The 13,928-nt window shown below is 36.2% G+C and overlaps 1 protein-coding gene across 5 annotated transcripts in view; it reads left to right on the forward strand.

Annotated features, from left to right (window-relative positions):
• The window catches only part of LOC122830212 (alpha-1,6-mannosylglycoprotein 6-beta-N-acetylglucosaminyltransferase B-like), a 115,654-nt gene that overhangs the window by 24,834 nt on the left and 76,892 nt on the right, over positions 1-13,928 (forward strand). For all 5 annotated transcript variants that reach the window (XM_044115386.1, XM_044115385.1, XM_044115387.1 and 2 more), the window contains exon 3: positions 12,361-12,511. In XM_044115386.1, the coding sequence (XP_043971321.1) occupies positions 12,361-12,511 (151 nt within the window). The remainder of the gene's footprint in view (positions 1-12,360; positions 12,512-13,928) is intronic.

The following is a 13,928-nucleotide window of genomic DNA, read 5'->3' on the forward strand; positions in this document are numbered from 1 at the left end:
TCAGATAAATTACAAATAACTCACGATCATCAGTTCAAACAAAAAAGTTAATGTGATGTTTGTCAACTTTCTCAAATTTTGGAAAAGATCCAAACATTCGTCCCTAACCACATAGAAGTTGGTTTATATTTTCAACCACAACCCAAAACCCAACAAACTGGGGACTGCTGCAACACAGATGTTACTGTTAACAGTAGTGCAAATTTGTTCTGGCACGGACACGAGTGGCCACCCTACAGTCCTGACTTCCACCCTACTGAAAACTTGTGCACTGTTATTAAAGGCTGGAACTTTGTCAGGAAACCAACCAGCTGTAACAACAACTTCTGCCAGAAAGAACAGTAAAATATCCAGCTAGAAATCTGTCAGGAGCTTGTTGATGGTTAGAAAGCTCTCTAAGCTCTGAGAGAAATTTTCTCAAATTAATGTCAATACGTGTGCAGCATTTCTGAGAGCCTCTACACAAATTAATGACCCTTGCTGTTAGAGATAATCAAAAGTAAATTAAAATCTTTGTTTAAGAAAACGCACATTTCAAAATTTTATACTTCACTGGGGAAAAGTGAATGGATCAAATAAATTAACAGCTCGATATTATTGATAATTCTCCTAATGAGTGTATGTAAACCTCTGTATGCTGTTGTGTAATATTTTCTTTTATGTTTTAGCATGATGCATCACAAATGACGAGCAGCACTGATTCTTATTGAAAATGGAGTCAACAAAGAACCAGTGCAACAGTTCGTATTTCTAAGCCTGCACATTAGCACACATAAGACTCACACAAACTCTCTTGAAACTGTCAAGTTGCTGTCATCAATTTTTCAAAACGAACATCATCCGCATTCCAGGGGAATTCATAAATAGTTGATCAGCCGTCCTTTGGGATTTAATATTTGTGCTATTTTCAAGCTTGGTGTTGTTATTGCCATTCTGTGCCCCTGCCTGGACATTAAAGTGAGCTGCTATTATTACAACCACAGGACACAGGTAATAGTATTATCTTTTTAAATGGTCAGCAATGTTTGTCACCACACAAACAACTAATCCGCACATCAAAATCAGCCATTAAAAAAAAAAAATCCCAGTTTGTCTCAGGTTGCTGACAGATAATGCAATTAGTAGGAAACCACAGAAAGAAGGTTCTTTCAGCTAATTGTAGCTGACGTGGCTGTCAGCTTCTGGTGGCAGGAAGGCAGATCAGAGACTGAGCTTTGCTCTATTTATGTGTTGATTTGAGTGAGTGTTGAGGTGCGGAGCGACAAAGAGATGGAGTGGGCAGACACAGCAGCCTGCTGCAGGTTACACAACAAGTCAGCTGTGAGAAGAGGGCACTCTTGTCTTAGTCGAATTCAACACACACCTATTACACACACCGTCATCTGGCCTGATTATTAATTCATGATTTCCCCCATCTGTTTGTTTGTCTTTGCTTTCTTTCTGGAGTTTTTTTTTTGGTTTTTTGCCCTAAACTTCTCACTGTATATTTCGAAGGTAAACATAGTCATTATGTAATTATATCCTGTTTTTTTTTTATTTGTATATCACATTTTCAAGTTTACATAATAGACATCGTCATTAAAAAGTAAGAAAATCATTCAAATTTTTTTATTATGAACGTCGGTCTTTAACTTTAAATGCAATTAATCAAGTACCAAAATGATCAAACTTAATTAAAATCACATTTACAATCTTATCTGAAATGTTAAATGTGGAAAATTAAATGACGGTTTTATCAGTATTGCAAACATCCAAGATTAAAATAAAAGTAGTTTTTTTTTTTTAAGAGTTTTTTTAAAATGGTTATATGCAATGCTGCCTCCAGTTTAGAAACTTTCCCTCAAGAGAACGAGTTCAAGTTTCTCGTTGTCTTGTCAGTGAGTGATGGCAAAAGAGACCGGTTGGGATTTCACTTGCTGAAATAAGAGTCTTTCTCCGTTCTGCTGTGGTACAGAAAAAGCTGAGCTGAAAGATAAAGTCACTCTGTCTACACTATAACCCCCATCTGCGGTCATGTGATTTGGTTCATAACATGAAGATCAATATCCTTAATATAAGAGCTAGAATGATCTTCCTTTCTTTGATGGATATGCTCTACTTCACCAAGTAATTTATTGGCACTACATAAACTTCTTTTGTTCTGAAGATATCAATGAAGTAGTGTCTCAGAAGATAAGCAGTGTATGACCACAATAGTCCTCAATGTCTGCAGTTGAACTCTTAACAGATGGATGAATGGATTAAGAAAAGGAAGCATTATTTTAAAGATTTTTTTACACCTCTACAAAGCTGTGCTGTACAATCTGTTCCTGCTGTTCTTTTAGTGCATTCCCTCCGAAGCGACTCCTGTTCTTAAATTGGTTTGGTTGCCTTAAAAGTTCGGTGCGAGAGCCGACGCCCATTTTCTCCAATTAGGGAGCCAAGTTTACGTCATCAGCAAACTTGTTTTAATTTATTTTTGCTTTTGTGTGACCAGGTTATTATGTGTTGCAGATTTCCCTCTTGGAAATGAGATCTTGATCTCAATGTGGTTTTACCTTGTTAAATAAAGGAAATTAAAAAAAGGAAAAAGAAAGAGAGGTTGTTACACAAAGCAGAAGGGGGTAGTAACAAGATGGCTGATCTGTGCCAGTTACTACTTTGTTTATGAATCTTCATTTAATTTAACAACCCACAGACCTTTCAGCTAATCACCAAAAGTATTCTCTCTTACTGCACATAACAGAGAAACTAATGTCATAAAACAATAGAGAAGTTTATAATTTTGCATGGCGGCATTCTTACCAGGCGACAATGGAGAAGGGATGTCTTCTGCATTATTCGCTGCTATGCTTGTTTATTCTTTGTTCAGTTAACTGGGCTTTTTCTCCAGCTGCTGACCAGCCTGTAGGCGATTTCACAGTTTGTGCAGAAAAATAAAAAAGCTATTCTGTGCTGCCTGCGTTGAACCACAGCTCACGCTGTAGAATGTCTCGTTTTTTCTGTGGAAACACGCAAAACCGGAATGGAAACCCATTTGGGAACTGGAATGGTTCTGGTGGAAAAGGTCTATTCATGAGTGCTGTGACATTTATTTAGCTAAAATAAAGCCACGCTTTAGAACTGACTGTTTCTATTTGTAGTCTGAATGAATGTACCCAACTCTGAGCATCACAATGAAATAAACATAGGAGCTGCCTGTCGCCCACTGACTTTGCTTGCATGGCCTGGTTGTGGCTACAATCAGGGAGGCTTCTGCCACTCAGCTGTTCCCTGTAAACATTTGTAGACTCCCATCTTTCAAGTTATCCCTCCAGTATCACATGTCCAGATGTCCGTTCTGACTTCAGGTGGTCAGTTTTCATCTTTCACACACAGTTTCCCCAGTCATTTGCTTCATTACCTATGAATGAGAGTAAGCTGGATGAGTGAACATGCCAGGGCACAAGAAAAAAAAAAAAAAAAGATCCTGCTGAAGCTCCCAGCACAGAGCAAAGCCTTGACAGATGCTAATCTATTTCCTGAAGGCTGAATTAGAGCTCAGCATTATGGGTCCAGAGAGAAAGAAGTAGACGCTGTTAGATAAGATTTAAGGGGATTAAGGAGCTGGAGATGCCAAAGGAGAATGTATTCGGCCATTCTGCAAGTCAGCAACTGTGAGGGATAGGATCTCTTTAAAAGGGAAAATGAAAACAAAGCACACATTGGTCATAGCAATGGGACAGAACAGGTTGATATTAGGAGAGTGAATGTAAAAATGGTTAAAATAGCTTCACAACATCTGAATTAATCATGCAAAATTAATGTAGAGTGAAAAAAGGGTGGTGAGAAATATTGTTAAAATTGTTCATTTCATGTTCTGAACTCAAATGTTAATGTTTTTATATTAAGATGAAGCAAAATATGCCTGGAATATAAGAAACGTACTTGGTTATTGCAGTGATGGATCACGATAAATACTAGATGGTAGTTCTACGTGTGCAGCAAATTGTAAAGCCACCAAATATTTATGCATTATACTGTCAGTACCTTAAAGTACTGAAGGAAAAAAAGTTTTTCTTTTTCTGTCTCCTTAATATTAGACTCGGTGCACCTTGATCTTCCAATTTCTCCTAAATCAATAAACAGCCATCAAAAAGTGCTTTCTTTCCATTTCTCTTCTGTGTTTCCCTTATCCCTCCCTCAGGACTGAAGTGCAACCATGTTTCTTTGTGATGTTGATTGATTTGGGGGCCTTTAGGTGTTACAGTGAGTGATTGTGGCGAGGCAAAGAAGACACAGTTCATATAGCACTGCCTTTAGGGCTTGGCTATCATCTTACACATGAAGACAAAAATGTTTTTTTTTATTGTATTACCAAACGATTGAATATTATTCTTTGCATAATTCTAACAAATGACTTCAGAGTTTTAATAATGAATTGTACTAGACTCTTTCATTCTGTCAATCAGAACATATTAATGAGTAAAGAAGAAAAGAAATAAAACCCCAAATTGCAATATTATTTTAGCTTTTTACTCTACTGCTCTTTTTGACACAACAAAAGTTATTTTAGCAATTTAGACTGAACATAAAGTATAGTTGGTACTTTTCAGATAAAATGACATTTTAACCAAGAGCAACAAATATTTTTCATTATGAATAGCACTTAATAAATACATGTTCAATTCAAATGCAATGTCATTTTAGAATTTATAACATAAACCCTCTTCACAAAATATTTCACAACCGGATTAAGGAACCTCTTTGGCATCTTTGTGTGTTTTTTACAAAAAGACCGATGTGGTGAGTGGGGTATATTTTAACCTGCCTGTTATGTCTCTGCCATAACAGACTTAATTGCGTCTCAACAATCATTTCTGAAGAGTCAAGTAAAAAGGTGCGATGTGAGCTATAATTAAAATTTTGAGCATTTGCTTAATTAACAGTAGGAGACCAAATTTGTCAGCCATGATTGCTTTGAAAAGAATGGTATAGGAAAAATTAAAGCACAGAGTGTATTCATGTTGCTCCAGAGTGATGGAATGGTTATCTAACTTCTTCACTCTGGTGTTGACTGGAAAAATGCTATTGGTATAGGCTGTACCAGGAGTACACTCCTAGTGAGCCTAACCATATAGACAAGAAATATCCTGGAGACTTGAAAATGAAAACAAGTCCTCCAAATGACAAATTATATCTAAAGAAAGTTTGATTGATTTTACGGAAACATTGAGGGAGTAGTTTTAATTAAATCTACAGCGTGCCACCACTCCCTTCCTGATTATATTTATATGCATTCACACCCTCACTGTTTTTGCTGAGCGCAGTGTTCCTGGATATGAGACAAAATAATGAAAAGGTCGCTTCACATGTATTTTCCTTCTGTATTCTCCTCTGCCCCAGTTTATTAGTCTCTCATAATTTCATAACTTAAACTTTAAACCTTTCTAATCTCTGCCAGTCTTTATGTAAAATGTAATGCTCAATCATACTTGCTTAAACAGACATGGTTGCAGGTGAAACAGCCCTTGCAGCTGTATTTGTGCCCACTCTGAAAATAAGAACAGCAGACAGAGCAGAGCTGAAACTGTAGAAGTCAACTGCAAAATTTCTCACTGACAGACAGTGATGTGGAAATGGGGGTAAAAATCTGAGAATTCAAATACCACAATTATTTGCTCAGTTACATACACATTACTCTTTTAACAGTACAGAGACCTGCTTTGCATTCCAGGTGATAAACTGTTTATTTACATAATACTGGAGTACATCTAACTTCTTTCCAGTGTAAGACCTAGTGTACATCCTTTGAGCATACAGGCAGGTAAAGAAGATGAAATTTTAGCTTTTTAACTTTACAAGCATTAGAAATGACAATAGGAAGTTGAAAGTATTGCTAAATTATCAACATGACAGAAATTATTTTAAGACATCTAATGATTGTTAATGTACTCTGTGACAGTATATATTAAACTTTCAGAAAACGTTGGATATTAGTGAAGACCTAACAGCTCACTGTAAACATAACCAGTTTAACCATCACAAAATGTGCCCTAGGAAAAGCACTCAACTTCAGAAAACACTTAATTAACATCTAATTATTATATATAAAAGCACAAACTGTAGACCTACAAGAGGTATTGCACACCAGGTTCAGTCATGGAAAACCTTGATTAATGCCACCATCCCTAATATTTTCCTTTTGAAGGAGCTCTGAGAAGTCTAGTTCAGAAATATACTTCAGAATAAGTGTATATTAATGGATTAAATGTTATAATTTACTTTAACATGTTTAATGACAGTTGCTTTTGTGTAAGTAGCAACTGTACCATCACAGAAGTCCATTAACAGTGTCAGTTTTGTCCTAACAACATGCTGTTTTAGCATAACATTGATAGCACATAGGACCTTTAGCAATTATGACAAACCTTTTGTCCTTCATTTGTAGCTCAAACACTTTAAATAGTTTTGACTGATTGAATTGACTCAGATAGTGAAAAGAAACAACTTGAATGTCTTGGAAAATACCAAAATATTTTGACTAGATAATGTTTCTTCTGGCTACCACTGACAGGTCGATTTGATCCCAGACAAACCTGAAGATCTGTTCAAAGCAGCTACTTTCATTTCTAAGATAACTAGTGTTGAAAGTAATAATTATTTGGTACAACACAGTCAGATTTCTGCTTTGAAATGTTGGAGAAAAGCTTCAGTTGAGGGGGGTACGCCAGACAATACCAGCCACATGTTCAGCTGCTGATTAGTGGAAGTGAGTGCATTTGCAAAGAGCCTCAAGAGCTTGATAACAACCATGTCAAGTTAAGAGGCAGAATCTGTCTGCGTTAACAACCATTGTAGCAATTTTTCACATCTTTGTGACTTGAAATAATTCTTATCTACCACATTTTCCTTCACAGCATCAAATTTACCATGACATCACTTGGTAGACGAAGAGAAAATGTCAAAAGCAAATGAATAAATGTTTCAAAGCTTATCCAAGATGAACAATGGAGACTGAGACATTTTCCTCTTTCTTGTGTCAGTCTATTTTATTAAATATGTGTTCAGCTTGACACTATACAAAATCTTGTGGATCTTTTAATTCCTATATCTTCTTGTATTTTAATGTGGAATCTTTTGTTTTTATGTTACTGCTATTATATTATCTCTGATACCAGAGACTTTATTGCTCTCCTTTTCTTTTGATTGCACTTTACTTTCATTCTGCATCCAAAAAAAGATACATTTCAGCCTTTTTCAGTTCTTGCAGATCTTTACTACTGCAATAAATGAACATCTTTGATCTTGAGGTATTAAACAGTTTTTCTATAAACCTTTCTTCTTTGTTGGAGGATGTGTCATTTCATTGCCTTGCTAACAGCGAGAGAGTGGCAAAGAATGAAATGAAGCTAGCAGTCAGACAAGACTATTGGAGAAAAGGTAGAGAAAGAGAGAGATATTCAGGCAAAAATCTAAAGGCGAAAATTAAATCAGGAAGAGGACAGAGGCAAGAAGTAGTTTGCCCATTTGTGGTCCCCTCTAGTCTAACCAATGCACTTTCCAGTGATTTTCATATATGACACAGTGCTTCCGTTTTAGCTCATCTGTTTAACCTCCATCTGTCCAGACTTTGTTGTCAAACTTTTGCCAGGTCCAGCATCTTGGGTCAACCACCAAACTGCTTTTGCTGCTCTTGTTGTGAATTAATTTCCCTCAGGGCAGTTGCCTGCTCTTACTGTTGTGCGCTAGTGGATTTTTGTGTTTGGTTTTCCAAATCATAGTGGGTTAAAAGAGCAGCGTCTGGGTAATTCAAGAAACAATTTTACAATCTTAAAATAGATATTTTGGAAACTGACATGTCTTCGTAAACAGCTCAGCTTGTTGATGACTCATCATGCATACGGGGGTGGACATTAGTTTTGCTTCTATTGCAGTGTTGTCCTCTTCCCAAGAAGCAAGTCATTAAGCTCTGATTTGAGATCTTTTTGACATATCTATGTGAACATTAATTAACGTCTTTGCATTTATTTTAATTTATTAGTTATAAGGTGTGAAATAAGGTGAGATGTTTGTTTCTAATTGGATTGTGTGTGTGTTTATCCATGCTTTGACAAAATATCACTGGTCTCCAGTTGATTTAGCTGTGTCAATTCATATCCTGCAGGCCCTTCTGTCAGCATTCATCACACCATGAACACTTTTCTTTTCATAAATATGCAAACAATCTCCCAGCCAATCAAAGCACCATTCTGTTCTGGCACACAGGGTAACTTTTGCACTGGTTGTGTATGAGTGCATGTTTATATTTTGCTTTGCACTGATGCATATTATTCAATGTTTGTTATGCAGCTTTGCACAACATACAGCAACTTACAAAAATATTCACACTCCTAGAACTTAATTGCATCAATAAAATTGAAAGTTGTTTATTAGCATTTAATTTGAGAACACAACAAATATAATTATTAAGAATTATTCCTGATTTTTCTACAATTAGAAACCAAAAAATTTCTGGTTGCCTTTGTGTCCATCCCCTTCTAGTATTACAGCCCAACAAAATGTGGTGTAACCAATTATAATTACATACAGCACAGAGTCCACCTGTGTGCTAGGTTTTTAAAGTCTACAGACAAGAGTTATTTGAAAGACCTTTGTGTAATGATAAACAGCATCATGAAGTTGAGAAATACACCAGAAAGTGGTGGCAGTGTCATCCTTCAAGGATGTTTTCTGAATTGGTCAGAGTTGATAGGAAGATGGATGAATCTTAAAAAATGAATCCCTGTAAAAATCTGAGAGAGAACTGGATATCCAGACAGAATCCAGACAGAATTTAACCAGAAGCAAAATCTAAAAATAATAATCATAGGGCAGTAGTGACCAAGGGAGTGATTATTATTCCACATAGTGTTTTCAAATAGCTTTTCTACTTAATATATAAAATAGCAATTTGAAAACTTGCATTCATCAGGGTATCTCTGGGCAATATAAAAACTTGTTTAATACATTTCTTCTGCAGAGACAGCCTTCAGACCGCTCTTTAGTGACGGATGATGATTAAATCCTTTATCTTATCCTGAATTTTGCTCCATTTTTGTATGAACTTTGCACTGCTTCATATTGAGCTATTCCCATGACTTCTGTTCATTTTATGACCTATAGAGGAAAGAGTAATTGGGTAGAAATTTTAGGAGATATTTTTTAAAGCAATTATATTTAAGAAATAGATCTGCCATGATGGTTAGTTTCAGTATTCTGTAATACTTTCTATCCGGCCTACAGATCAGCTTCCTGATGCCGATGGTAATTGCTTGCTCTGCCAAGGCTCAACTGCACACTAACTGAAAGTGGTCAGTTTAAAAAGCTTAGTTTCCAAGCATGCTGCACTATTTAAACTCACTCACCACATCCACACATGCAGAGCAACTCCCTCTCACTTTTCAGAAGTCCATTCAAGGCAACTAACAAGGCCTCTGGTCATGCTTCACGCTTTGCAGGGCCTAAGAAGAAATATGATGTGCTGTTGCACTAAATATTCTGCTCAATATGGTTGCTAAAGCAGGGCACTGACAGTGTGGAAGCTGATTTATTCCAGCCATTCAAGGTGAAGAATTTAAAGTCCTCATGGAAAAGCATGCCACAGGCTAGGTGCTGTTAGCCCACTGCTTTCACTCTTACAGGATTTATGGTTCTGGAAAATTATTCCTCAAACTTTCTCATATTTTCACGTTACAACCAAGAACTCCAGTGTATTTTGACTCATTTTATATACACATTTAACACCAAGAAATAGTGCATAACCGTAAAGATGAAAAGAAATTGTAAAAATGCAAGCCTACAGCAGGCCATTTTGACCAATATGTGTAGATGGTTTAGATCAGAGGTGTCAAACTCCAGTCCTCGAGGGTCGCTGTCCTGCAGTTTTTAGATGTGCCACAGGTACAAAACACTGGAATGAAAGGGCTGAATTACCTCCTTCTTGTGTAGATCAGTTCTCCAGAGCCTTAATGACCTAATTATTCTATTCAGGTGGTGCAGCAGAGGCACATCTAAAGGTTTCAGGGCAGTGGCCCTCCAGGACTGGACTTTGACACCCCTGGTTTAGATTGTTTAGATGGATTTTCACGATTCACTCCATCCAATCTGACTGATCTAGACAGTTACTCTTGTACAACAAAAATTGAAGAGCAGTGACACAAACATCTGTTTTTGATAGAGATTCAATATCAGCACATTGCTTGCAAGCCAGTGACATGACCTGCATTTTAACTGGAACAATTCACAAATACAAATTAACTTGCTACTACATGCTGTGCTTCTCATCAGTCTGTTTTATGATCCAAATAATGAGCTCTTTGGAAGAGTTGTGTCTTTAGACAAATATCCCTATTAGAAATAAGGATATTTCAAATTCATGAAATAACCCATTTCCTAGTGTATTACTATGCATGTGAAATGATGGCTTGTTCAGCATTTTTATTTATTTCATTATTGTGTTTTCATTGTAATTCCAAGACAATTAAAAGATTTTCTGAAGAAACTGTAGTGGCAAACTAAATTCCCTCTTTTTCAGCTTTGTTCTTTTTTCTTCGTATTGCGTTATACATTTTTGTAAAACAGCAGTGCTTCAGTTGCTTTTGAGCTTAAGAACCCAGTTAGAGGTGGAATAAATATGCCCTGTCTCCTATTCTTTACATACTGGGAAAAGGATGACACTTCCCAGTACGGTCTCCAGTTTTCTACCACAGAGACTTGAATGAGCCGTTGTCTGCTTTGCAATATTTAATCATTGAAAAAAAGAATATTTATGGAAATATTTGTTTCTTAAATTCTGATTTGAAACAAACTAGTAAATAATTGCTGCTGTTAAGGATATTCAAAGTATAATTTTAGTCACTTCGCATCTGTTTCAAATCACAATAAACATTAACCATCATTTTAATACTGTGTAACTTAAAGTAAGGAAACCTCTCCTAAAGTTTAAATGACCTTACTCAGACTATCAGCATTAACAGGTAGCAATAAAGTTTTCTGAAGCCGTCCAGCAGCACGCTCTGACAGCGTAATCTGTTACAAACGAGAATGTGAAACTGTCAGTCTCAGATAAATTCATCATGGCTGAGATGATAACTCACTAAAGTTATAATTTGTCCTCCTCCTGCTGGGTACTAAGACAGACACTGGCCTTGTGCAGAGACTGTTACACCCTGGAGCCCATTGGCTGTAATTGCTTGTCAAAGGACAGACAGGGATTTGACAGAGGCGTCTGTCATTGAAATTTGGCTGTTTCCAGCATCCATACAGCTCTGATGGGATTTATTGGAATACACTCTGACCTATTTGTCCCTTTATGTCTTAATAAATAAAAAAATTATGTGGTTTTGAGGCATTTAATGTTGACACTTCTGTGAAAAGTTGGAACAACAGCTATCATGTTTTGATATGTCTCAATTAGGCAGGTTCTACATTTAGGGTTTCTAGTTAAGTTTATTTGAAGAGGCATGAAAAAGACCGACATTACACTGTAACAAACATTACATAACATCTGTCATGGACATGAAGGAGTCTTCAGAAATATTTACGACTGTTGTGTCATTTGGTAAATAATGACACTTATTGGAACTTTTAATGCAAATTTGTATTAAAGTATCAATACTTACCAAATGACGCACTTTTAATGCAACTTTTAATGTAACTTTGCACTAAAAATGTCAATATTTACTCAATAATCCACTTGTAATGCAATGTTTAATGCAAAATGGCATTATAAGTGTCATTATTTACCAAATGACACTTCATTACAACAGCCATAAACATTTCTGAACTTTACTTCATGTTCACAACAGGTGTGATGTCATGTTTATGGGATTCAGTCATCACCACTGAATAAACACTGAAAGTCCATTTCCTTCCATCCAAGCAACTTGAAATTATTTATGAAAAGTAAAAGGTGAATGGATGTCCACACAAAGCCATCCTTCCATTCGTCCATTCATTTTTTTAATTTCTGAAGTCCACTAGTTAATTTCTCAGCTCATCTCTAGGCTAAATATATCATTAGATGGACATATTCATATAAACTTTATAAGAACTTTTGTCTTTATAAATTTAACTAAGGTAGCAGAATACTTGGGAAAAAAAGTCAGTTACATTAAAAAAAGTCAGAGTTGCATAATTTGCTGAAAAATGTATTTTAGGACATAAATATGTCACCCATCAGAAGGGACTTTTATGTCATTATCTGTACCATAATGAACAAAAATAAAACACAATGACACAGCATTAACCATTCACAAATGTGGTTGCCGGGCTCACTGTTTGCTATGCCACCTGTTTATCCCCGTTCCTAGCTTTTTATTTACCTTCTGTCTTTCCTTCTGTGTCCTTCTCTCCTCTCAGTGCTGGGAGGTGTGGAGTCACGTGGTGTGCTGAGGAAGATCAGTGACATGTTGGAGGTGATTCTAAAGAGGATGGACATGCTGTCCAAACTCGACAACAGCTCAACGTCGGATGCAAGGCGCCTGGATGAGCTCAGCTCTGCTATCAACAGGTATGAAAGTTGCCTTACACCACAGGCATTTTGTGAAACACTACTCAAATTTATAAAACATACACTAATGGTCATTAAATGAACAAAACATACTTGTTTTGTTTTAAAAATGTCCAGCTTTGGCTCTGATTTCCTGCAACAGCTCAGCAAAATGTAAACGTAGCAAGTATTCTCTAAGATATGTGACTTTTTTATTATTATCATTATCAGAGCTCCTCTGTTTATAAAACTTGGAAGCAAATAAAAATAACAATTTACCCCTAAAAGACATAAAGCACAAGCCAAGATGAGAAAACAATGACAATGCAACTCAGAAAGTAACCAAAAAATATTTATCCTAAAATTTCTGGGGTATTTCTTTAACTCCAGTGAGTATTTAATGTTGGATAGTTTTAATCAAATATTGCGACAACAGACTAAAATGAGGCTCGTTATTTCTCTCTTGGTGCTGCTTGCTTTTTTTATATACAGTCGATAGTCATGAAATTAGTAAAAAGAGCAAGGGGGGAAGATGTAGGATAGGTCAAAAGGTCAGAAATCAAAGTTATTAGTAATCAACGCAAGGCAGGGTAGAGCGCCTCCTCTGTCATTGCTGTAACATGGCTGCCATAGGCTCATCATTCTTCACAGACCATGATTCTCAATTACACCACAACATGCTATTGATTTCTGATCACAGGATTTCGCCTCAGATGTTGTTAAAAAAAAATAGACATTTTTTTCCCATTTTTATACTGATCCAGCCATAGCAAATGGACGACATGTTCCTTTAAATCCAACCATACTTTGTTTAGTAACCCAGGTAATGAATTCTTTAAACCCAAAGATCCTACACATAAATGTAGGTAAAATCGACTCTATAAATTTCAGTCACCTTCCTGTTTTATTTTTACAGATTTGTATAGATCAAAATATATTTATAGTCTAAATATCAGGAGGTTGAACTAGTTTGTTGCATCCCAGAGTGGTGCTATTTTTTGCTTGGTAAGCACTGCTGCAGACACAGATAGTCATTTCTTCCCTTACCCAGTTCATATTTTACTGTATCAATTTATGCCCATTTTTCCATGTAGGAAAAGGTAAAGCAATGTTTGGAACCAACAGATGGATCCTACTCTTGACATGATCACATAACAGCGGGCTTTTAAAAGGGGCAACGTAACACAAAAATAGCATCTTTGCGAAATGGAATATGCCCAAATGGTAAACTAAAATAAATTTTTCATAATACATTGTTTTTGTGAATTTGTCTTACCAAAGTGAAAATAAATTAAATAAATTGCACAGACCTCGTGTTAATCCATTTTATAATTTTAAACATAACTCTGGGATTAAGTGGGTTAAATCCCCTCACCTCACCCATTCTGTTAAATCAACCTGGTTTTAAATTGATCTATCTTTGACTTCAGATTGGACT

The sequence above is a fragment of the Gambusia affinis genome, linkage group LG04, assembly GCF_019740435.1.
Source record: "Gambusia affinis linkage group LG04, SWU_Gaff_1.0, whole genome shotgun sequence".
In the NCBI taxonomy this organism is placed as follows: domain Eukaryota; kingdom Metazoa; phylum Chordata; class Actinopteri; order Cyprinodontiformes; family Poeciliidae; genus Gambusia; species Gambusia affinis.